The sequence below is a fragment of the Netta rufina genome (assembly GCF_964035555.1).
Source record: "Netta rufina genome assembly, chromosome: 2".
Lineage (NCBI taxonomy): Eukaryota > Metazoa > Chordata > Aves > Anseriformes > Anatidae > Netta > Netta rufina.
This window is the reverse complement of record NC_140124.1, coordinates 40,364,973-40,391,488: the sequence shown is the minus strand read 5'-3', so window position 1 is coordinate 40,391,488 and position 26,516 is coordinate 40,364,973. Positions and strand designations below refer to the sequence as shown.

The following is a 26,516-nucleotide window of genomic DNA, read 5'->3' as shown; positions in this document are numbered from 1 at the left end:
ATGAACTACTGTATGCAAGAAATATATGAAGTGCACCCAGCTGCTGGTAGCAATTGCTACATGCAGTCCACTGATTATTGCACATATATCGAAGATAATCAGGGTTACAGCAGTTGTGATGCTCAGGTCCTGCACAGTAACAACATATATATGGAACAGGCCTGGGCGGTGAATCAGCCTTATACCTGTAGTTACCCTGGAAACGTGTTTAAAAGCGAGTACTCTGACATGGACATGGCCCTGAATCAGTACAACCAACCTGAATATTTCACCGAAGAAAAACCTACTTTTTCTCAAGTGCAGTCGCCATCGTACTCTCAGAAGAAAGGTAGGGGCAATTTATTTAAATAACAAAAAAAAAAAAATCTCTGTTTTTGTTTTTGTTTTGCTTTAAACTTACAGTTGCATCAGTTGGCTCAGATACATCTTTGAATGTGAAGGCTGCCTGTTCAAAATTGAAAGCAGCAGTAACATAGGTTGCTAGGTGATCGTAAGGTTTTCTGTGAGCAATGAGGATTTCCAGGCACTTTTTCTTAATCTATAAAAGACATTTTCATATCTGTTGCTTGCTTTCTGCTTTTTGTGGCTATTAAGTTCATTTACTATTCATCGGTGAGCTAGATAAGAAAGTTTCTCTTCTGAAATGCCGTCGTTACATATTCTTCATCTTAAAGCTGTGTTTTCTAGTTTCCTGCAAACAATTTGTGTGAGTCCTCATTGCCAGTATATGTGAACTCTGTTTACTCAGCAACTCAGGCAAAATATTTTGAAAATACATCTGTAAATACGTATGGGAAAAATGATTGCATTTAATAGAGTAACTCTCTTTTAAATGAAAACCATGCAGTTACTGATTACCCAAAGCAGAAAAGACTGAAAATTCAAGCTTCTTTCTGTGCAACAGACTATTCTGAATCCAAAAAGTTGCTATAATCAATATGTTTGTGGGAGAGAATCAGAGTGCAATATCAGCTCCCTTTGGATTGAATCCTTGCTTGTTTTTAGAATTTCTTCTTTCTTCTCTCAAGTAAACAAAGCAGATATTACTTCTCAAAAAGAGCCCAAAATGCCTACAAATGCTTGAAAATCTTTTCAGTGTTACTTGTTCTGAAGTCAGACGAGCAAACTGATGCATACAGAGTATACATTCTCATGTTTCTTTAAAATCACATAATTAAAGAATAAACATACACAGTCTGTTGTATCAACATAATATCCTTTTTCTATTAAGACCAGATTTTCTCTACGCAGTTATCCAAAATACCAATGAATCTGATGGAACTAGCTAGATAAACACCATTTACTATTTTTAAAGTAGCACTGTAGTCAAAAGTAGACTGTTTAATATTACTAACAACATGGAAATCTAAAATATATTACTTTGTGCAGGCAATATTCGTTAGCGCTTGGTGCAATAAATCTATACGTTTGATGGAAAAATGTCTTAATTTTATTCTTTGAACAGCATTGCATTTCATAATTAAGGAGATATTAAAAAAAAAAAACTGTGCTAGCAATCTGTAAGAACATGATTAAACTGTAGAGTAAATGTAGTTGAAAATAAGGAATGTCTTTGTGCTGTGCAACATTTTGAAGGCTTTTTAATGCCATTTACTATTGTGTTTTAGCTGAAGAATTTATAAGTCTACACTTTTTTCATGTCTTGTTTTTGGTAAAAAAAAAATATTACATGGTATCAACTTAATAGAGACTTGCTATTGCAAAGTCAGTGAAGGAATATGTTTTTCAGAATGTTAAAGGATCTTAAATAGTAACTGATATACCTATGTCAGAGTTTTAAATGATTTTTTTCAGTACAGTTTATACGCTGATACAATTTATGCTCTGTTTAAAGTTTTTTACTTGTTTGGTTAAAAGAACTGACTTAACCACTTGTCTGTCCGTGTTTGCTACTACCTTGGTTTCACAAACAATGGCAGTGAATTTGGATGGAAGCTGTCTCTCCGGCAGGCTTTTAATTGATCATTTGTGGAGACAGAGCAGCGTTCTTTGGGACTCCTCAGAGCTGTGCTGCTGTGCTAATCAATCCAAAGTTGCATCCCTTCTGTCGAACCTTTGCAAATGCTGAGTTTGTTAAGCAGACCAGATCTAACCGTGTGGGACATGTGCGTCTTCTCCATCTCTTTTTTGTTTTTTAATTTCCATCTTTTAACCAAGCTATCGTAAAACTAACGAATCTTTTAATCCTGTCCTAAGAACAGAAGGCTCCACACAGGGCATGTGTGCCTGTATTGATCCAGAATTGATTTTGAGGGGAGAAGAGGGAGTTTGTTAGAGAAGCCTTGGTAATAGCCCATTAAAGCAAAATTAAGTCCCTAAGCAGGTGTCCATGAGGAGTCTTCATTGTTGCAGTTGGTGTTTCTGTTAGTCCCCTGAAATTCCTAGTAAGCTCAAAAATATTCTGTCTGTTCAAATCAGGTTGTACTTGAAAGCAGCAGCACATGGAAGCTTTTTTTTTATCAAAACTTTTGCTAGGTTTTAAAAGGTTAAGGTCTCTTCCATCTGGGAAGAAAAAAACATCGGCATTTTATGTTGAAAAGGGTACATGGATATAGGGGAGTTTAGTTACTTCTCTGTCTTAATGTCACTTTAAAAGAATTCGGGAAGTAAATTCAAAAAACAAGAACGAAAGACTCCAACAATGTGTCACTGAAGGGAGAAAGTAAGTACTTTGAAAGTAGAGCTAGTTAGCCTAAATTAAAAGAAAACAGTTAAGCTGCTCCACCTATTACAGTACATTAGAAACTATAATTTCCTGATTATCTGTCACAAATTCAAATGAAAGTCTCGAATTTTAAGGGAAAAAAAGTTGTGCTCTGGAAAATCTGGAGATGGAGGTGTGGTTATAGCTTTGTTGCCCAGGTCTTCTGTGCTGTACTGTACGCTGCTAAAAGATAGCAGCACAACATTTGTACAGGAGCTTGCCTTTCTGTTCAGGAGCTGCTTTTGGACCTTATCCTACCCCAGAAAACAGCCGACAAGATGTACTTTGTTTTTAAAGAAACAAAACTGGGCTGATGTTTGTGAGAACGAGGTACCATACCGGCTTCTGTCCCAGTGAGTTTACACTGGAATATTTTATCCCTCTCACAGTGCCACTCACAGCCCTGCATGATGGATGAACGGCACTTGTTTTGGCGAGCCCATGCCCTGTAAACTTTGCACAGAGGCTGAGAGTCTAGACAAAAACATCCGTGCATCAACTCACACCACCCATACAGTAAGGAGGAGTACCCTGTGACAGGATAGAGGTAGTGCAGTCAGGAAAGTACAAAAGAATTATCTCCATAAAGCTCCGTATCCCCACATTTGGGATGTGTGCAGTATTTTGTCCATTTGGACAACACAAAAGTAGGTCTGCAAAGTTAAAGCTGGTCTGAGGGCTGGATTTCACAGACAAAATTAACAGAAATTAACAACATTAACGGAAGATGCTCAGTGCTGTCTATGAAATTAAGCTTTAACTTCAGGTGCTGTGGAGGCAGACCAGAAATAACTAGAACTGACCCAAAACATACAGATTTGCAGGCTAAAATTCTTGAGTTGTGCTGTAGCAATGCAAGCTACCAAGCTACTCATCCCTGTTTGTTCCCATCTTACCCAGATGTAAGGTTGAGGTCAATGCCATCTTTTTAAGAGCCTCTGTATGCTGAGTGATAGTGGCTATGAAAGTTATTACTGTAACTGTAATTGTCATCAGTATATCCCTTTATATTTTCTCAAGCAGTTTGCATGCAGCTAAGAACACAAACTGTAAAACTGCTGGAGTGTGCTACTGAATCAGTCCAAACGGAGTTCTTAGCAGTGTGAAAACATAAGGGTACTTTTTTAGCAGTGTGAAGGGTACTTTTTGAATAGCCAAGAAAATACAACTTGGAGGTTGTGTCAAAATGTCTTCCTAGCAGTGCAGGGATTATGTGCGCATATAATGAAGTTACAAAAAGATTGAGTATTTTTTATCTTTGGCTCCTGCAGGAGAGCAGCTCCAAGTACGTTAACAATTAGAGTTTAGAAATGGTTAGTTTTGCTCTTGACCACGCATCTAAAGTGGTAGCTGTGATCAGAAAATTGGCATCTCTTTCATTGAATCATTATGCATTTGGAATTATATCAATTTTTTTTTTTTTTTTTTTTAAATAAAAATATCAGTGGAAAAAGTGTTTTCAGCTCCTTTAGTGTAACCCTTGCACAACCAAATGAAGGATGGAAGAGTAAACTAAGTCATACTTTGTTTTTATGCCAGCAGTAAAACCAATATTCATTGAGATTTCTAAATAAATAAGTTACTTGGGATACTAAAGTATAGTCTCTAAAAATATTTTAAAATTTTGGAAGAAAAAAAATTGAGGTCTGACTCTTGAGTATTATCTACAGTAGTGCATTCTGTACCTGTAACTGGTAATGGATGCAAGTATGGTACTGAGCACAGCAGTTTATGTGATAGCACAGTTTGGGCTAGAATATTTTCAAGCACATCTGTGCAAAATGCGCTACTGTTGGTGAGGTTTCTGACTCAACCCAAAGTTTAGAAAAGAGAAAAGAGACTATAAAAAATGTTCCAATTTCTAGCTTTACAGAATCTCTTTCCAAATTTTAGTAATTCCATAACTGAAAGAATGTCAGCAAAAATCAAAATTGTGGACAAGCGAGCCAGCTAGCTACCAAGAAGTGTGAATCTGTTTAACATTCTCTGTGTTTCCAAGCTTGAAAGAGAAGTAAGCAATTTTTCTCAGTGGGAGTGAATTAAAGAAAGTGGGAAACAGGGATCAGTGTATCAGCACCACCTTTCCGATCAATATCGATAATTGTACAAACAGACAAGAATGGAGTATGCTTTATGCTTTTTCTGACTCAGCTCTGTGTTTTGTCCAATAAACATCCTTTAAACTTCTTCTATACAAGTGTACCAAGGACAATATCTGGATGGTTCTTGTAATTTTCTTATGCTTTGCCAGGAGTTACAGCATGACTATGAAATCGGTAGAACAGCAGTAGGAATTTTCTTTTCAGTTCTAACACAGTTCGGGATTCTCAAGGTAGTAATTAATTTCTTCTTTTTCATTTTGGTACTGCAGTGTCTAGTAGGTGAATACTAGCCTATGAATGTGTCTGAACTCGTCATTTTAGTGAGTGGTCTCTAGTCATGCAAGCCATACCAGATGGGAAAAGATTTCAGAGAGTAAATTCAATACACGACTGTGCCATTGTGCAATGGAAATCAAAATACTGAATAATGGTCTTAAACCACAAGTGTTCTTGTGCAGTAGAAAAAATGTCTTTCCTTGCTTGCAGGGAATAAGCCTATGGTGGATCAGGAACAATCAGATAAGGAACATCTGGTATATAGACACAATTTGTTTGTTGGTCTCACATACCCAGTTGGGCAGTCAAGCACAGTCTGGGCCCTAGAATTTTTGAAGGGGTGGTTTACTCCCTGAGCCAATGGTACAGGCACCTTCAGCTGTAAAGTCCATGCAACGATGCTTTAACAAAACTAAAACTTGTGTTTTGCTTTTCTCAAAATGTGCTTTCTATAATGTGTGCCAGGGTACAAAGGAAAAAAAAAAAAGGTTTCATTTTTCAGGGGTTGTTTTCATTTAAATAGTTTTTCTTTGCCTTGTTGCAGGGGGGCAGAAATAGCCACAGACTGTCTCTTCGTGTCCTGCCAATCTGCCCTACCGTGCAGGGTGTGCGTTGAGGTGTCGTTCCCACAAATGGTGATTTGAGAATGTGGACATACAGCATTAACGACACCGGCTGCATGACTGCATAGCCTAGCAGATCCCAGTCTGTCCTTACAGCTGCGGGTTCATTTTCCTACAGAAGGGACTTGTTTCTTGCTGTGCCACTACAAGGAGTGTTGCAATTTAAATGATACCATAGATCACCACCAAGATTGGTTATAGTGGATTATACAACCCACTCCTCTGGGATAGGGGCAGTGGTCCTGCCGAGTACTTAGCCTTGCCAAGCCGGTAAGATTAGGCAGGCTGGCAGGTGGGAGTCTGGAGCAAAGAGTTACCGGAGGCTGCAGGGAAACACCAGGTGTGGCAGGTCGAGGTCATTTATTGGTGTTCTCCATTCATAGAAGAATTGATGTTCTCCATTCATAGCAAAGTAAGTGTTGGAATGACGATGCCAAGTCGTACATGATACAGAAATAGTAATTGTGGGGGTCATACTGGATGTACATGATAGTCCATGAGGATGCTAGACACAGGCCTGAAAGACAAGGGAACAGAACTGGCTGTTACTGCACAGTTCAGTGAGGTGGGTGTTGCTTTTCAATGACTCCATTTAGCTATGCACTTCATAGTCTCTGACCAGGAAATACAGGATGAAATATAAACGCCAGAAATAGGAATCTACCTACCGCTCTCATAAGATTTGTCATCAGACACTCTTCTGTACTTGGAGATCACCTGGGTTAGCATACAGCATTTTCTTCTTCATCATAGTTTTTATGTTTGGTCCAGGCTTACTGAACACACGAGAAGCTGAAGTGCTCGCTGACATGAGAGACAATCAGTCTACCCCTCCTGTTTTCCCTCAGTGCTGCAAGGAGTGGGAGAAATCTGTTGCTCTGCTTCTTCCTCAAACCATCCAACACCAACACACACCTCTGCTGCTGTCCATGACCTCGCAAGGTATCAGCCTTGCACTGTTTGTAGCCTCTTTGCTGGCACCCAGTTTAGAAAAATACTGTTGAATTTCATTCTTGCTGATCCTGTTTCTAACTGTGAGTAGCAACAGAAATGTACTGGAGTTGCTTCTCTGCAATTCTGGGCAAATGAAACTGCATTGAATTTAAACAGAGGTTGGACTGGATATTTGCAGCTACTAGAAATTATTTACAGTGGATGTTACAATTTGCAGGAACTGAATGTAGACCCCTTTCTTCCTCTTGGCATGGTCTGTTTGTCTGAATCATGTATATTTTTAAAACACTGCCAAAGGTCCAATTTTCCTGCTTTCCTGCAGCTTCTGACCCAATGAGCTGTTGGGAAGAGTATTAAAAATAAACAAAAGTGTGGCTATCACTCTCAGATTTTTAATGCAAATTAAAAAAAAAAAAAAAAGGAAAGGAAAGAAAAGAAAATGAATGTGCTTACATATAGGGATTCTGTTTTTCATTTCTGACTAGGACTGCCTGTACATTTCTTTTCTGCCAGATTGAGAACTGCTTCCCAAGTAGGATAAAGTCATGAAACTCCAAGGAGATGGCCACCAGTGATCACATGTGCAGGCTGCTGTATATATTTAAGGAAGCAGTTCAAACACGGTGTCTCCTGCTGCTCCAGTAGAACAAAGCTGCCATTACATGAGCAGTGCTAACCAGATTATATACTTAATGAAATATCAAGGCATTTAATTCAGAAGTATTTCTTGAGGAAGCAAGCCAGTGATACTGAATTTTAGAGGGCATAGCCTATGCTTCAACTAAGTCTACCTCTCATAAATAGCAATATCAAGGAGCCATTAATAGTTACAAGAAATTTAGCAGAAAATGCTGTTTCCCTTCACTGATGCTTCTTCCTCCTGTGTCAGCTCCACGTAATGTATGTGTTGTGTGAGCAGAAGGGGGGCAGGCGGGGGATAATAGCCTCTGCTAATCCTCCACCAGCATAATGTCCGTTAGGAGCCAGGGATGTAAATTAGAATGGAAACCCTGCTGTCTGTCTTCCCTCAAGGTCACAGCACCAGCTCCGAGCCCACCAGCCTTTATCCAAGTCCATAAAGGGGAAATATAACTTAAATGCAAATCTGATGCTTTGCCATACTGAAAACCGATATGATACATCAGTAAGATCTCTGCTCACACCACCAGTCCTCTTTCAGATTACAGTAGGACTATTCATTAATCTAAGGTGCAGACAGGTGGGCATGGCTTCAGAGTGGTGCTGCTTCCCAGCATTACCTAAGAGGTGTATTTGTCTCTCTGTAATGTTCAATTCTCGTAATTACTCAGAATTACACTTTCATTCAAGCTGCCTGTTACTGATCTGACCCTCTGGCACATTGGTCACAGGAGGATGATGGCCATCCCCTCACAAAATCCCCCAACAGCCCTCTGGTGCCATGAGTCCTGGTGCTGGTTGCTCTCCATGCACCTGTGGCCTACCAAGCTCTACCAAGGCAGCAAGCTCAGAGTCAGGTTTAACGTGTTGTGCTGCAGGTGCGTTAGCAAGGGAAGGGATGATGTTACAGCCAGCTCCATCCAAAGGACTCTCTCATAAATTGCACTCATAAATTGCCCTCAGCAAATTTGCAGATGATGCAAAACTGGGAGGATGGCAGATACACCAGATGGGTGTGCTGCCCTTCAGAGGGACCGGGACAGGCTGGAGAACTGGACAGACATGGACACACTGGAGCAAGTCCAGTGAAGGACTGCAGAGACACTAAAGGGACTGGAACATCTGACATAGGAGAGGCTGAGAGAGAGGCAAACTGTTCAGTCTGGGGCAGGGAAGGTTCTCAGGGAACTTCTCCATGTGTAAAAACACCTGGTGGGGGTGAGTGATGAAGACAGAGCCACTCTTCTCAGTGATGCCTACTGATGGGACAAGAGGCAAAGGGCACAATTAGAAATTGTTTCACAATTAGAAATTGTTAGAATTCCATCTAAGAGTATAAAATAACCTTTTATTTTACTGTGATGGTGGTCAGACACTGGCACAGGTTGCCCAGAGAGGCTGTGGAGTCTCCATCCTTGGGAACAGTCAAAACCCAACAGGACGCAGCCCTGAGCCATGATGTCCATACTAGAGCATGGAGGTTGGACTAAGTGATCTCCAGAGGTGCCTTCCAGCCCCAGCCACTCGGTCATTCTGTGAACTATTCACTGTACTTCAGTAATTTTACAGGGTTACATGAATAGCTGCACCACTCTCTCTCCTCAGAATGAATCTGAAGTCTTTGTGTTACATCTGTACAGAGAGGTTTTTCAGAGAGAAAACTTGTATACTGTAACTCCTTTAATTATGAATTATGGCAACACTTACTTTGAAAGGTTTATATTTTACTCCATTTCAAAGTCCTCTTTGGTTTAGAATTACTTTGGTTACCATCAAAACAGTTTTTTTGTTGTTGTTTTGCTTAAATTGAGAATATGTTTGTATTGTCAAAACAAATGGTGTGGGAAAAGAACTGAGCATTGCCAATGTTTTTCATAGTAGTAGTATTTGATTTCACTCATCGGGTGTCTGGCGAACCACTTCAGAAGAGAAAATATTCTCACACATGCACATACACACACACATATTTGGATGCCCACGTATTTTGCCCTAAATTCAAGCTCTATTAAATGCAACTGTGGAACACACCCAGGTAAGTTATGATCGATACAGCTTTTGTGATCTGTTGCTGGTACTTTTGGAGCCACACCTGCAGAGCTGTTTTGAAACAAAGGTACTGTCAGTAAATATTCTTACTAGCAGGCCCCCTGAGTCACTCTGCAACCTGGAACCTCATCTTCAGTACACAAGCATATCAAGGTTTTGTGAAACAGAAGAGAGTAATATAATTTATGTCTTGCTGTTATTTATTTTTTCACATCAAAGCCTTTGAGGTAAAAATAGATATATTTATTTTTCTGAGGTAATATTTCATTCAGGAGAGAGCAATCATGCTCTGACTTGTCCCTCTTGACCAGTAGATGCTGAAACACTGTGTAAGATGGAAAACACTGCAAAAATATATTTAAATACTTCTGTGATATTGTTAGCATGAGTTTTTTATTCAGGAAATGCAGTGAGTTGAGAAGTATGGGGCTAGTAGACAAGATCTGCAGTGAAAGGTACTATGATATTTTTATATCGAATGTATCATATCATTTTATATAGAGTTTACATGCCACGTCCTCTTTTTCTTTACAGGGTATATACCCAGTTACTTAGACAAGGATGAGCTATGTGTAGTATGTGGGGACAAAGCCACCGGATATCATTATCGCTGCATCACTTGTGAAGGTTGCAAGGTAAATGGCACAGTGGGAAGGTGGGAATCAGAAATAGCTCTCCAGCTCCTCCATTTATACAGACTTCCTGAACTGTGCTGTCAAAAAAAAAAAAAAAAAAAAAGCCAAAGATTAGAAGCGAATAAGAACATCCAGTACTGATGATAAGCCATATCTGGCTCTGCTGCTGATCTTCATATGCATAAGGAATATAGTTGATTTTTGCAGTGTTTGGTTCTGCAAAGAAGACAATGAATTTAAATTTTTTTGTTGTTGTTTAACTGTTAGCTTTTTCATTTCCTTTTTTTTTTTAATGCTTCTTTGGCCATGTTCTCAGCCAACGTACATCAGCATCCTCCCAGGAACTTCAGTGAAGCTGTTTATGCAATAGCTGAGATTCTGCCTATGGCCATGATGAATCTGTAGTGATTAACAGTGTTCCAGTGCCTCCCATCATCACTTAAAAGAAATAAAAACAAGAGTGCCTTCCACATGCTCATACAGCAGTAACATCCATCACTTCAGGAAGCATTGACACCCAGTTAAAACAGACGTAAAATTTTTTTTGCTTCTTTAACTTAACAATATTGAAATGTGCTTTCAGTCCTAAATTGCATCTCTAAAGCTACATAAAAAATGAAAAAAAAAAAAGGATTGCTTTGGGCAAGTAAATTAAGAAAAAGAAAAGAAGTAACACAGTCAGTCAGGCACATTTTACATGATTTCACTGCCATAAATTTGCCTGAGTAGCTTGAGATGCTGTAAGAAAACTATTCTTTCCTGTGGGGAAAAAAAAAAAGTTCTTCTAAACAAATGGGACCACACATGTCATGCGTTAGTGTCATGGGACTAAGCCACAAAAGTAATATTCTGTTCATTCCTGAAGTCTGGAATATTTAGATTTGAAATTCTGGGTTTGGATTGGTTTTAGAGCTCCATATCACAGTAACAGTACTGAAATAGTTCCTTCTATTGTACAGCATTGTCCTAAAATACATTTATGAGATGCACAAGGATCTAAATATCCTATGTGTAACAGGTTTGTGGTAATAGTCATAATGGTTTTATACGCATACATACATGTATGTATGAAAAAATATTTATATATGAGAAAAATTGTGGAACCAAACAAGTGATTTTCACCCATTTGCATCCCATATACCAGATGATAACAATTCATAAAATATATGAATATGACTTAATTCAGATACAATGACAAGTAAGTAGTAGTGTGGCTTTATGAAATAGCTTTTGCCCCCAGTTGAACAGCTATATTTCTCACCAAATTTCCTACTGAAGTTTTTGGTACTCTAACTGAAGTGTTTCTTTGTATGTCTACCAGCTATTGTAAACATATAGCATACCAAATCTACTTAGGTTTTCATAAATAATTCTTCTATCTGATGTGCAATTTAAAATAATGCTTATGTGCACAAAGAACCAAGGTAACCATTTGCAACAAGTAATTAATTTGTTTCTCCTCCTTATAGTTAGCTTCCAGACTGTTTTGTTTTGTTGTTCTTCTTGCAAATGTATTCACTGTACAAGATGGCTTGACAGCTATTTTGTGTGAACAATTTCAACTCATGCTTTGGAAGGTCTGCATATACATTTCGAGTTGTATGATTTATCAGCAAAGGTATATATAATTAATTCTCAATAAATTTGACATTTACTAGTCACTTCTACTCAAAATTACTTTCATTTTGTAACAAATTTAATTAGGGCTGACAGACACAAATTTGCTTTGTTGAGTACTTTTGTGAGCATAGGATCTTCACACATGGTTTCTGAAGAGTAAATTGTAAGGTCTTGAAATATAAATAAAACAAATTCAGATGTCCCTGAATTATTTCTCCAAGCTGTACCCACTGCACCTATTTCTGTATAGGTGCATAGTAAAAGAATTTAGGAAAAGAGACGTTTCCTTACAATAAAATGTGCTTTCTTTTATTGTTAAAAAATATATATATTTTATTGTTACACAGATTTGTTTTAAAGATTTGAAATCTACTTGTTCTCTTTATAGCTTAGAAATTCCCTTTTCTGTACTTCACTGTGTGTATGTGTGAAATTTCCAATGACGTAAGGGAGTCTGAATCATCTGTCAGATGAATCAAATGTGGCTGTGTGCATGATCGTAACAGCGTACACCTATTTATGCATGTGCATACATGAACCGAGTACAGGAAATGAAAGTGGCATACGTTTGTGTAAACACTAGCAAGATTACATGTAAGCCTGAAAATGAGTCTGAACACCAAGGCAGAGAAATGGGTGATCTGTGAGGAAATATTTAGATAAATATTGAGAGCAACTTCCTTATCACATATTTTCTAGAGATGATCAAAGAGTTTTCTTTTACTATATATATATATATATATATATATATATATATATATATATATATATATATATATGAGGAATACAAAGAAATGGGAGAATGAAATGTGCTGGTCCTCACACAGCTGGTGAAAAGTTAAAATTATAAAGCTAGAGCTACATTAAGTCCCGTGCAAGGTTTGGAAAACAGAAGTTCAGTGCCATTTCCTGAGATTCATCAGAGATTTTTCTATTTCTTGCTCTAACTAGAGGTTACTCAGTGTGTCCAGAGACATCTGCAGGGAGGAGAGGGGCAGGTTCCGTCTCTAGGAATTTGTCACAGGGTTGAGAGTAAAATCCAAATCCAGTTGGGTAAATGAGAATTTGAGACCTCATCCAAACTCCACGTGAGAACATCTTGCCTTTGACTTCCTGGATTTTGGTTCAACCCAGCAGGTCCCAGTCCTGCAAAGATTTACACACATACTTTATTAAGTCAGTTTAATTACGATTTTAGATTTTTTGTTATGAAGGAGGAAAAAGTTGCACCCTTAGCTCAAGCCAGATGTTGTAAGATAAAATTCTAGTAAGGACAGAGTTCTTCACTGTCTTTGCAGGAGACAGAAGCACAAACTGAAATACTTTTTTCTCTGTGTCTTAATTCAACATCTTTATTAAGGGATAGATACTACACACAGCTGTAAGATTTTACCTGGTGTTACCTAACATGATTAAAAACAGACCTTTTGCCTAGTGAAGTGAAGAGACTATTCATTAGATAAAATCCCTGCTCACTTGGATGTTGCCACTGTTTTCAGTGAAGCCAAAGCCATTTAGAGTGGCTCCAGTCAAACAGGACCAGGGTCTCAGCATGTTCTGTATGTCAGGGTGGTCCCAGTTTGCATTGCTGAATGTAGACAGTTTCAAACAATGCTGACAATTGAAATTAATGTAGAATTTAAATTTTTGCCTTTGCAACTTATCTTGTCCGTATTACCATGGTCATGAGAACTTTAGCTCTTGCTGAAGCCATTGAGAAAACTCTTATTGAAATTAGGTCTATATTGTTCAGAGAGAAGTTGTATCTGATTTCTCTACCTAAGGCCAGAGTCTGTGGTATGTACGAATCAGTGACCCTAGTGGAGGTACATTAGTTTGCGTGAGCTGAGATCTGACCTCATATCTGTACTGCAATTGACTTTATAGATAGGTAGATACAATATATATGGAGAGGGGTAGAGCTCTTGATTGGTGATGCTTGTTTTGAATACAGAGATTTGTGGTAAATACGAATTAATTCCTTTTCTCAGAAATGCAGATAGTTTGAAAATTATGGATCCATTATTTAGAACCAAACTCAAAGACTGGGAGAATTGGGCTTGACTGCAAAATTCTTAGTCTTGCCCTGATTTGGTTGGTTGATTGGTTATTTGGCTTTGATGGAAAGATGGAAGCAAAGCTGTTGATTCTTAACCCTTTAGTAGCATTACTTACACACCAGCCTTCTTACTATTTGCAGAAGCTGTCCTGTAATTAAAAGTATGTATATGTCTCCTAATATCCTTTGAATTGATTGTATAATTTAGAAGGTGGCTCAAAATAAACTCCCATGTTCAAATACAAAAAAAAAAAAAAAAAAAAAAAAAAAAAGAGTATGAAACACAGGACTGGAAGAAGACGTGTAATGGTTATTTGTTTGTCAGGACAGTTGTCCTTATATCTTTATTTATCTCAGATGGCTATATGTTTTAATTTTTAGGCTGGAAGTACCCCATGAAACTCAGAAAATGAATACCACAAACTATAAATCTGTTTTGTTCTCCTCTTTGAGAGTTTAATGGAGTGTTTTATCCTGCATCCTTAGGTGCATTTCTACCAAACCAAGGTGACTCTCAATTTGAAAAAATTACACAGTACTAATGCTTTCCAATGTATTTATTTATTGCACTTAGGGATTTTTTAGAAGAACCATTCAGAAAAACCTCCATCCAACCTATTCCTGTAAATATGAAGGAAAATGTGTGATAGACAAAGTAACAAGAAATCAGTGCCAGGAATGTCGCTTCAAAAAATGTATCTTTGTTGGCATGGCAACAGATTGTAAGTATATTTTTCTCTTTTTCTTCTTTTTCTCTTTTTTTTTTTATGTATTTATTTGCTTAAAGTATGTTGATTGCTGAAGATTGTTAAAGTAAAGTAGAACTGCCAGCATTTTTTGTTTTTAATAATTTGTTCTAGGGAAATATGCTTAGTGCATCAAACCACTTTTAAAGGCTATGGTTTTTTGTTTACGCTTTACCAGACTGCACCTTCTCCTGGCCTTACCAGGCGGAGTAGCAGTAGGAATGTTAACTCTTAGGAGGAGAGGAGGGAGAAATGCATCTGGATGGACACTTTGCTTGAAAAAAACATCTTGTTTAGAAAATTCTGGAGGATGTGAAATTGAATGTCATTGTATGAGTCATCCTGCAGTTGTTTGTTTTATTTTTAGCTCTGAAGAAGTTATCTGCAAAGAATTCGACTCTCATTCTAAAGAACTAGAACATATGGCTGTAAGATTAACCCTTAGGGGTCTTCTTTTCCTGACATTGCACAGGGATTTACACCAATAACTTCAATTAGTGCAAATGGGAGGAACTCACATAAATCCCCCTGTGCATTAATGTTAATGGTTGTTGCCAGCATAATCCTCTGGAAAAAAAAAAAAAAAAATGAAAGAAGGAAAACAGACCCAGTAAACAACATAAGAATATTCCAACATAGTATTTTTCATTGGTAAAGTAATATATAACAATGTTTTCTGTATAGAAAGGAACAGAATAAATGTCACAATTTTAACCAGGTGGAACTCTAGGAGAGGGAGCTGAATAACCAAGTAACTCTGGATCATCAGTTCAAATCCAGCCCAGTCTGACACATCAGACAATGACAAGCATCAACCATTTAGCAGCTGTACAGAAAAAGAAGTTTGTCTGAGTTTGTTTCTGACTAGAAAGTGTCAATACCATAAAGCTGTCTCTGTGGAGAACACATACAGATGTGTCAAAGGAGCTGTCATTGAGAGTGGCAGACAAGCTGGCTATCTCAAACTCAAGAAAGGTTTCTCCCACCTTAGAATTAAAATGTGTGAACAGCACTGTTTAAACAGGGCTTGTGTTACTCCTACTTGCATGCCACCAGTTGTGGATCGGAACGGTCCTCCTTCTTTTAAACAGGGCAGCCTTTTCAATGGCCTGTTCGTTTTTGTATGGGAATTGGGAAGAAGCCTTCTGTGATGGTCAGAGATGTACAGCCCTGTGTCTTGTGCACCTGGCATAGCTGGGACTAGAGGGGATCTAGGGAGCCACAAAATGACTCCATTTGTAAGGCTTGGGGAAAGAATCAAAGGCAGGTTGTTTTTGATCATATCATGCAACAGGTAGTTGATCCTCCTATGAGTAAGACCACTCATCTATGTACTCTCTTAAATCCATTACATTATACTGACTTACAAGAACACATTATGAACAATAGAGTATTGATTTTGCTAGTACTACTTTAAAGAAAATAAAAATGCATCTTTCCCAACGTGGACTACACAAAGTCAGTTACAGGAGTGTTTTGTCTCAGTCCTCAGAAAGCTTTTACATACCAGTTTATTGGTGGAATAAGCCACTAAAGACATTACAGTATACATACATGTAATATTATTAGAAGGATAAGTCATTCATTTTCCAGGCTTCTGCAAAAATGAAGTTTGGAGAGAGAAATAAGAGAACTATGTCATGTGTGGGTCATACTGAAGTACTTCTTTACTGATTAAGCACTCAGTTTGTTATCATCTGCAGATGATGCCAAGCTGAGAGGTATAGTTGGTAGGACAGAAGGGAAGGAAGCCATCCATAAGACCTGGACAGGTTTGAGAAGTGGGCCCACGTGAACTGCATGAGGTTCAACAAGGCCAAATGCAAGGTCCTGCACCTGGGTCAGGGCAATCCCAGACTTGAGGACATATTGGGGGATGAATGAATTGAGCTTTGCAGAGAAGGACTTGGGGGTAATGCTGGATGGAAAATTGGACATGAGCTGGCAGTGCATGCTTGCAGTCCGGAAGGCCAGCCATATCCTGAGAGAAGGCCGAGAGAGCTGGGGTTGTTCAGCCTGGAGAAGGGAAGGCTCCAGCGAAACCTTAGAGCAGCCTTTCAGTACTTAAAGGGAGCTTATAAAAAAGACAGAAAGTGACTTTTTACAGAGGCATGTAGTGTTAGGACAAGGGATAATGGCTTTAAACTGAAAGAAATTTAGGTTAGATATCTGGAAGAAATTCTTTACTGTGACGGTGATGAGGCCCTGGCACAGGCTGCCCAGAGAAGCTGTGGATGCCCCATCCCTGGAAATGTTCAAGGCCAGGCTGGATGGGGCTTTGGGCAGCCTGGTCTGCTTGGCACAAACCATTCTGTGGTTCTATGATCAGTTAAGATGTTTGTAACCAGTAAGGATATCAGGTACAGGAAAGACCAAAGTTCAGGCAACCGTAAGAGCTCCCTGCCATTTTTGTATGCTTTTATCCCTGCTAGTGGTGTTGGATGACAGCAAGCGGTTGGCAAAGAGGAAGCTGATAGAAGAGAATCGAGAGAAGAGACGTCGGGAAGAGCTGCAGAAAACAATTGGGCACAAACCAGAGCCAACAGATGAGGAGTGGGAGCTGATCAAAATTGTCACTGAAGCACACGTGGCCACCAATGCACAAGGAAGCCACTGGAAGCAAAAAAGGAAATTTCTGGTAGGGACTTCAGCCTTTTACGTTGCTCTTGGAGTCAGGTTCCTTTGTTTCTTCTAAAGTTCCTTCCCAGCGTTGCAGCCACTGGTGTATCTGTATTGGCTTAAATGAAAAATTGTTTATTTTTGTAGTCAGTGCTTACTTATTCTTGGCTGAGGTTCAATCTTTGATCAGACCACGTACTTCAAAAGATAAATAGCTTATTACTCAGTTCAGGCTTACCCAGCTGGATATTTCTAATGTGCTATGATAAGAAAAAGTAGAAAAATTGTTTCACTCCTGATTAACAGCGGTATCAGTCTATAATGTACAACATATCTGATTTATGTATTACATCTAGGAACAGTTGTCTTTATTAGGGACTAGCATGCAACATATTTAAAGTGTTGAAGAAAAAATGGCAAGTTTTAAATAGAAACTGATATTTTTAATTAATAAATTGTACTTCTGGTTTCCTTGTTCCAAAGTGAACACATTAATTAAAGTAAATTTGATGAAGAAAAATAAATTTCAATGAAAGTAGGATGATACCTACACTATCATATTGGGTTTGCAAACTACAAGAGGACTGAAGTTTTCAGCCTATACCTAAGGAACAGAAAATAAATGGTGATGCTCAGTCTTAGAAAAGAATTTATTTTTCTAAATCAATTTTTAAAGAAAATCCATGCAGAATACAGAATGCTTAGGCAGCACAAAAGAAAGATTATAGACTGCATGTCAGGAATACACAGGTGTCTTTAACAGCCTGGGTATACCAAATCAGATAGAGTATGTTCATTTTTCGCAAGCCTAGGCTCCTGCTGTCTAATCCACAATGGGAATCTTTACCCATTGTTAAATTGCAAGAAGAAACTTGATAACCAAAGCAGCTGATCCCTGTAATGTTTTGTTAACTCCAGTGGCAGTGCCCAGATTTCTATATGAAAGGGCACACGTTCATAGTAGTGTCAGGAAAAACACAGCCAGTGGTCACTGGCAAGAAGCAACAGAGAAATTTCCAGTTTTCCTGCATAGCAAGGTTTGCTGCATGGGTTTTAGCAGGCCAAGAAGCTGAAACTATAACATCAGCTGCAGTGGTGCATGGTTATTTGGACAGGAGTACTGCTCTGTTGGTATCACTTGCTCTAGGATAAAACTGGGGAGACTGAGGTTGGGGTACAGGGATGAGGCAGGGTGTGAAGTGATGTAAGGACAGGGCTGTTGGGAGAGGGGCAAGGTGGAGCAGAGGCAGGGGTGGCAGCTGAAATGGACAGTGCAAAAACCAGCGGTGACCTCCACAGCTGGCTCTAGGCCAGACCAAACTGCTCTTGGTGCAGCCCTCGCTCCAGGCCCTCCGTGTATTTTTTCACTCATGCTGAAGCCCTAGAGTTTCAAGGTGAGTGTAGAGAGCAGCTCACCGACACCTTACTGTGAGCACAGAAGGGAAAGTCCAGGGTGGCCTGACAACTCCAGGCAGAGGGCTTTGAAAGCTCCCTGCCAGAAGCTGTTGGAGAGCAGGAGGAGCTGACTGCACACTCCAGGAGCTATGGGTCAGCCCTTTGGCAGATGAGGCTGGTCCTTCAACAGCAGGAGCTCCCTGGAGGTCTGGACCTCTTTCCTGTTGAGGTGAGTTAGGTGGCAAGGGCTCTCCAGCAGCATGCCCTTCTGGAGTGTGTTTGTTTTAGCTAGCCACTTGAATTCTTCTGGCTTTCCCAAGGCAATGCTGTATTCTCTTTTCTTCTCACTAACAATGTTATGCGTGGCTTCAGCTTTGGGTCTTCTTGCTTGGAAGTGAAGAATATTGTTTATCATGAGCACGCAGACAATGTGGTTTAGTTTCTCAAGATGCAGGGAAGGGGAGAGCCTAAAACTGGGATTATTTGAGCTTTTTAGCAGGAGAAGCCCATAGATAATTGAGCCCAGTCCTCTTCATTGTTCTTTTACAATTGGTTCTTGTTTTATTAGTGCACTGCTGAGTTTTTTCTTGAAAGAAGTTAGATTTGGATTCAGACCGATGACAGAGATGGGAAAGGATCTTTTATGATGTGTTACTTTAAAAAAAAAAAACTATCGCGCACAAGTTTTTGTTACAGGCAGCAGTTTCAGCACCATGAACTCCATCAGTCTTAAAGGCGTTGTTCTCTGGGTCTTGTCCCATTTTGAACTCTCTAACATGAACAAAATGGGACCTCTGCATAGTGTTTGGCAGGTCTTTTACAACTGCAGAGCTGCACTTAGCAAACAGAGGAACAGCTTTGTCTGTTTTAAAAATACACAGTAACATTGACAAACTGTCGTAGAATCGGAAGAATGTGTTGAAATGCAGTCAGAATGAAAAACATTCATCGTGGATTCTGGTCAAACCTATTTTATTATGTGTTCCTATTGAAATCTTCATAATAGATTTTTTTTTTTCTTGCTTGGAGAAGTCTTGGTCTGAAGTCATGCAGGAGGTGATTTTCAACCAGAATTTTACCCAGATGAGTTCAAATTCTAGTTAGCTTATCCAGACTAGCTTTACATTAGCCTGTTCTTAGTCATCAGTTGTTTTAGCCTGATTTTGGAAACAGGCCTTGACAATAGCCTGGAGCTCTGTGATATTGGGCAATCTGTTCTGGGAATGATTTCAGAACTTAGAGTAGGTGAAATAGCCCAGTACTGCAAAGCTCTGAGCATCTTCCAGGGGTGTAACAAGTCACCTCTGTTCCCTTTGCTTTTAGAGCAACTTGTGAGAAACTAATCACTTAAGAAACAAGATCATGCCTATATTTTAAAACAAAAAATGCATAAACTGCACCCACAAAATGTTCAGATAGAAGCACAGGGAAGAAACTGCATGTGCACAAAAATGCAGCTGCCCACACAGCATGGGGAGTGGCTTGCCAGTCCCCCATTTCCATGTGCAGTCTTATCTTTCACAAATGCTTTACAAACAAATTCACACTTTGTGGCATAATGGTCATAACTTAAAAAGTGGAGTTAAAAAATAGTATTATTTTTTATTTTAACTTATCTTTGTTGCCAAGCAGGACTTTTTAGAGTATCAAATGCTTGCTCGAAGATAGATTGTTCCTTTAAATATCTTTCTTGATATCCTTAGCCAGAAGACATTGGTCAAGCACCAATAGTTAATGCCCCAGAAGGTGGGAAAGTGGATTTAGAAGCCTTCAGCCAGTTTACAAAAATTATCACACCAGCGATTACAAGAGTGGTGGATTTTGCCAAAAAGTTGCCTATGTTTTGTGAGGTAAGAAAAATCCTTGCATCCCTCATTTACATAGCTGTGGTTATACTGTATTCAGAATACTGGCACTGAACTGTAACAGGTAGGACTTTACTTAAAAATCATAACACTTATAATTAAAAAAAAAAAAAAATCAAAATAGATGGGATTAGAATCATCTGGATTTTTACGAATTTTCTTTCTCCTGTGATTACTGAAATCCTGATTTTGTTCATCTGGAAGTTGTCATGGTTCATTAGAGACCTGAATGTCTTTAGAGGTAGCCTTGTACAAAGCAAATGAGCCAAAGGAAGCTGTCCAGAGGTATATTTGATACGTTTAATCAGATATTTTCACACACAATTCCCTCTGTGCTTTCCAGTTCCTTGGCAGGTTTAGTATTGTGGAGTTGGATCTACACAGTAACAAGTTCTTCAAATGCAGGAACGCACCCCTATCCAGGAATGGCACTTGCCTCATTGTATTCCCTAGGCATGTTTTTCCTAAATGAGGAGAGTGTGCATATGAGAATCAGTTAAAGTAATGGGGTGTCATTCCAGGTAGATAGTCACATGTAAAATATACTCTAAATAGACTCAAATAGACTTGGCTGCACATTAGGAATACAGAGGCCCTAGGCTGATCTCATTTACACTGAGGTATCATTTTTAATGAAGGACCAGATGTAATGGCTGATGATATTTTTTCCTAGATTAAAAAATGTTATCGTAACTGCAGCCTGAGTGTAACTAAAAGAATATTTCAGTTGTAATAGGTGTAATAATTTTAAGTGTTGCTAATCCCTTAGGATCCACAACCGTGAAAGTTTTAACATGGAAATATCCCCAGTCCAGCCACGGAAGGATGCCTGCCTGCTCTCCCACACCACAGAAAAACACTTGACTCTGCTGGAGAATGACCATGCTGAAGGAGTTCATTGGGCTCCCTAACATGGGAACAGCTTTTCCCTCTAATAAGTGAACAGTCAGGAAAGAAACATCAGTTAAGGCAGCCATAGCATTTTACTCTTCCGTGGCTGGCAGCTTTTCTTTAAGGTCAATCAAGGAGAGCTATTTATGTCAGCTAATGGTCTTTACCTCCTCTGGCACCTACAGAGTAAGAAGAACTAAATATCAATGGTTGGCATAGTGTAAATAGCTCTCCCTGGCTAATCTTAGCATTAGCTCCATCAGCCAACAGAGCATGAAATAGTGGCCCAGCATTAAGGTTTGAAAAAACAAGGAACGTATCCGTAGATCAGCAGGCCCCTGCAGCATTCAGTGTCTGAGGGGAACTGTCTCCTCTGATTTAGTGTTTGTTGGTTAGAAGTCGCAGTGACGTAACAAGGTAGTCTTTTTAATTTAGGAAGCTTTGGCCGTCACACACAGACTGCAGTGCCCATCTGACATCTCCTACCCCTCCTGGCTACCGTGGGCCCACTTGTGTCAGAGCTGAGCAGGAAGCATGGCTGAAGGAGTCAAGGAGTAGCTGGGCATGAACTCTGTAGGTTACACAGTTCGGCTAGGACAGGCTTTGCTTACAGCTGAGCCACTCTGTAAACCTGACACCCATACACCCATATACAGCGAGGTTTGACAGCAGAGTGAGGGGCAACTCATGGTGAAAAACAAGGGGATAGGACAGCTGTCCTGAGCTGTCAAATAGTTGCTGCTATAGCATAAAGAAAATGACAAGTGTTTGCTCCTTTTTGAAGGGGCACTGTCTTGTTGACTTTATTTCATACATTCATGTTTTTTAATCCATATCTTTTTATTAGGAGGAATGCAGTATGGGCTATGGACTGGTTTATGAGAAAAAAAAATCTCCTTTCTCTCTTAGGACATACACAGCATTCAAGCATTATCTCCATTCTTAATTTCCACACGGGCATAGGCTGAGAGTGCTGTATATCTCTGTAAAGGAGACTGACTAAGCAGAACTTAATCAGTTTGATGTGAGTTCAGGTGTCATGGGCATCAGTGATTCCACGTTGATTAAGTCTGCATACACAACCTTACTAGGTAGCTCAGCTCAGCTCAGCTCAGCTCAGCTCAGCTCCACACACTGCATTACGTGTGAGTGATGGCTGCCAGGGTGTCCTGCTGGGGTCCTGCCTTTTGCATTTTCTCCCTACAGTGAGAAAAGGAAAGGACAACGTGTATCAGACATTGGTCACTTTTGTTTACCCCGCTCCTGGAGGGTGCTCTCGTTGCAGTGCTCAGTGATGGGTAGTATTAAAACTAGCATAGTTGGGAGCACAACTGAAGTTCAGGCCTCCTGTCTTTGGTAAATGCTGCTATTGGTAATAAGACCTGAGGCAGAGTGTCAGCCAAACAGGTGTCTAGTGTAGCCTTCAGAATTAGGAAAGAAATGATGGATGGGCAAAGTCAGATCACCTCTACAACAAAGAATTTTTAAGAAGGTTCATGTAGGAAGAGAAGTTCTCTTTGGTTTAATGGCTCACTACTAAAACAGCTGAAGTGTCAAGTAATATCTTCCCTACTAGTGTCCGTCTGGTTTTCTTCCCCCATTCTTCATTCTCCTCCTTAGGTTTTTTTCTTCATTTCTCTTTGATTCATCTCCCTTCCTTTCTCTCATGTCTGTTTTTCTCTGCAGTTACCTTTTCTTGTATCTCTCATGGTTGCTCACTTTTTTATTTTTTCTTTTTTTTTTTCTTTTTTTCATTTCTTACTCTTTTCTTTTCCCTACTTTGGTCTCAGCAGCCAAGCAGCGGTGGTGTCGTTGGGTAACAAGACTGCCCCTGTGTCTGTGCAGCCTTCCACACACTACCGCTGAGCTGAGTGTGATCCTCAGATAAAGTGATTGCCCTGAACAGGATGAGTCATTTTTCTTATATATCAAGCACTTTACACCTGAAGTTGCCATTGCTGGAAAAATAGCTGCATGATTCAACGACTTTTCTGACTGTGGCTGGCTTTGTGCTTTAAACTCTTCTCTAACAAGCAGCTGCTTTCCTCTTGTGTTAGATAACTGTCTGGCATCCACTCTCCATGGTTTTACACCAAATAAATGCAATTGCTTTGTGAGTGCACAGTTGCCCCATAAACTTACAGTGTTTTGTGGTTTGTTTTGTTGAGTGTTTTTTTTTCATCTTGAATTGAAATTCAGGTAAATATAACTTGATATGAATCAGAAACGAAAGAATGTTTGCCTTCTTTCAATCCAAGTAGATACAAGTCACTTTTTCACGTGTGACTCTTTGCTGTTCATTTAGTGACAATCTCAAAATAGCCTTGTTTTTGTTTTGTTTTTTACTATTTTTGCTATTATTGGACTACCTATGTAAACATGAAGACATGCTTCACAGAACGCAATCTCCTAATGTGTCAACAACCTGGTAATACTTTATAAAAACAGAACCTACCTCTGCCAGTTTGGACACCTTACTGTTTTTTAAGATACGGAAGAGACAAGTCTTGCCACATGCCCTGAAGATCACAGCTTATGCACCAGCATAAAAGCTGGACCCATGCCATAGATTTTTTTGTCTGTCCAGCAATAATATGGGGAGCCTAGGGAGGTCAGCCTTACTAGGATAAATATAGCTTGATAACTTGCGTTGTTTGAAATGGACAGAGAATTCATAGCACATGCCTTACTGACTGAGATACCTCTTTTAGATTTAAAAATATATATATTTCATTCTGTTTATTTACAAAGCAGCCCACTCTTCTGGACCCTCCCAAACATCTTCCACTCTGGTCAGGTGAGAAATCAGCATGGCTGGCAGTGAGTTTGACTGGGCCTTTACCAGCCCCAATTATAGGTCATTCTGTTAGGCCAAGTTATCAGCTGGGGGAGCTCAGGAGTGGCAGAGAGGAGCCTCTCAGAATAAACCTTCTTAAGGTTCTTTGGACTTAATTTTATAATGTTCTTACAAACTAAGAGGTCTCATAGAAAGGAGCACTTCTGAAAGTTGGGTCACTTTACCTGAGTATCTGCACCGATCTGGTTTGCTGTGAGTATCTTGCCAAGGTCCACTTCCCTATCACTGTGTTATCACTAGATTTCCTAAGGGTACGTGAGGGTGTTAACCTGCCAGGAGTTTCTGAAAGCAGGAATGAGAGTCTTGGAGTTTTAAGAGGTGTTCTTGAACTAGCTGGTCAGCAGCACGTTTGTAGGGAGACTGCTGTATGCATGGTAGTGCCCTGGGATGTTAAATGTGGATTCATGGTCAAGAATTTGCTGTAGTTGTAAATCAGTTTGGTTTGAAAAACACATATTTTTGTTTACCATTTATGATTTCTGCAGCTGCCATGTGAAGACCAGATCATCCTTCTGAAAGGCTGCTGTATGGAGATAATGTCCCTCCGAGCAGCAGTTCGCTATGACCCCGAGAGTGAGACTTTAACGCTAAATGGGGAGATGGCGGTGACGAGGGGCCAGCTGAAAAACGGGGGTCTTGGCGTAGTGTCTGATGCCATTTTTGACCTGGGCATGTCTCTTTCTTCATTTAACCTGGATGACACCGAGGTTGCCCTTCTTCAGGCTGTTCTGCTCATGTCGTCAGGTGAGAACAGAAATATATGGGGGCCCCAATCATTCTGAAACTCTTTAGTCTTTGTCACAGGTCTCTCTTTAAAGAAATGGGGCATGTTAGATCTTGTAGTGCTGATCGGAGTAATATAGGTAAAATTCTTTCTCAAAATATTGATGCATTTTAAAATCAGTTTCGTGAGCACGAGGAAAAAAGGGTATTCAGAGAGACAGGCATGGAAGTGGCTTTGGTGACACATCTAGCTTGGTTTAGTGACTTAACGGGGAAGCAGGAGTGATCATCAGAAAGATCTGGTTCTGAGCCAGTTTGCCTTGACTAGAAAACTGCTAATTTAGCAACACTTGTCCTTACAGTAAGTTCTCTGTCCCCCTAAGTACTGTCATGCACTAGGTGAGAAGTACAGTTAATATGCATTTCCAACAGTCTCACACGCTTAGTTTGACCTTTGTTTTTTCCTACTTAACAGCACCCCCGCTTGCTAACTGGCATTTGAGAGCTGTGTTGATTCCTTGCACTGGGACTGTTTTAGCTGGTCTCTTGGTGACGTGATACACAAGCAGCATAGACCGTTTCGTATGATTTCCAAAGAGTTTCTTTCCTTCTCAGATCAAATATGTTTTTAAATATGCTTCCCCTGACTGTGCCAGCCCAAAGAGGAAATTCCATTCTTGGGCAGTGGCAGATTTGGCAAGGCTTTGTTTTAAGACCACTTTGAAGACTGGACACTGAGTAATAGTACACAGACAGCGATTAACGAGAATTAACTTTGTCTTCAAAACAGAAGGGTTTCCACATTCATCACAACACAGCACTTGACATTCCCAATCAAAACATTTTGATTTCTTTTTAGTTCCCTACACAGTGATACACAAACGGAGTTTCAGAAGGCAGTTCAGAAGACCTGCTTGCCTAGAACTGTCTCCTGAAAGGTGACCTGTGAAAGGAACTTTTCCAGCACTCACATGGGAGCTGATTCAAACATTCTGCCAAACTTTTGGCATTTATTGTTCTGCGGTGCTCCATAACAGTTTCCTTTGCAGCTCACTTGTGGATCGAAGATTGATCAAAGCCTTGCAGGCTGTAGTGAAACAGATGGGAAAGAACTGTAATTCAGACATCTGACAAGGAAATATTTTGGTTATTAGTTGTTTTACAGTAAGATATATATAGAAGCCTTGTCTTAGATCAAGGATATGCTGCTCCAGTCTCTGCAAGGAAACACTTCCCAAACAGCTATTTACAAGAAGATGGGCTAAATAGGCAAAGGATGAAGAAAGGAAGGATTATCTCCTTGTTCTATCAAGGATAGTACTGGGGCACATGTAAATGAGATGCCCAGGGTCAAAGAAGTTGTTGTGTCAGAGCAGATGTCCTTGGCCTCCATCTTTTCTTTTCTTATGGGAGAATCTTCCTATTTTGCCTAATTTGTGATCAAGAATTCCTTAAAGCAAACGAGTTTTAATGATAATTCTGTTTCTTTGTATCTGCAGATCGCCCAGGCCTTGTTTGTGTCGAGAGGATAGAAAAGTGTCAAGAGGGTTTCCTCCTGGCATTTGAACACTACATTAATTACAGAAAACACCATGTTGCACACTTTTGGCCAAAACTGCTGATGAAAGTGACAGATCTGCGAATGATTGGAGCCTGCCATGCCAGCCGCTTCCTGCACATGAAGGTGGAGTGCCCCACAGAACTCTTCCCTCCGTTGTTCCTGGAGGTGTTTGAGGATTAG

At 39.7% G+C, this 26,516-nt stretch overlaps 1 protein-coding gene across 1 annotated transcript; it reads left to right on the top strand.

The window, feature by feature from the left end:
* THRB (thyroid hormone receptor beta) lies at positions 1 to 26,516 on the top strand (the record flags this gene model as incomplete). Its single annotated transcript, XM_084281897.1, has 7 exons — positions 1 to 328; positions 9,900 to 10,000; positions 14,254 to 14,401; positions 16,858 to 17,063; positions 20,143 to 20,289; positions 24,538 to 24,796; positions 26,275 to 26,516. The coding sequence occupies 7 exons, from the start codon at positions 1 to 3 to the stop codon at positions 26,514 to 26,516; spliced, it is 1,431 nt and encodes a 476-aa protein (XP_084138023.1).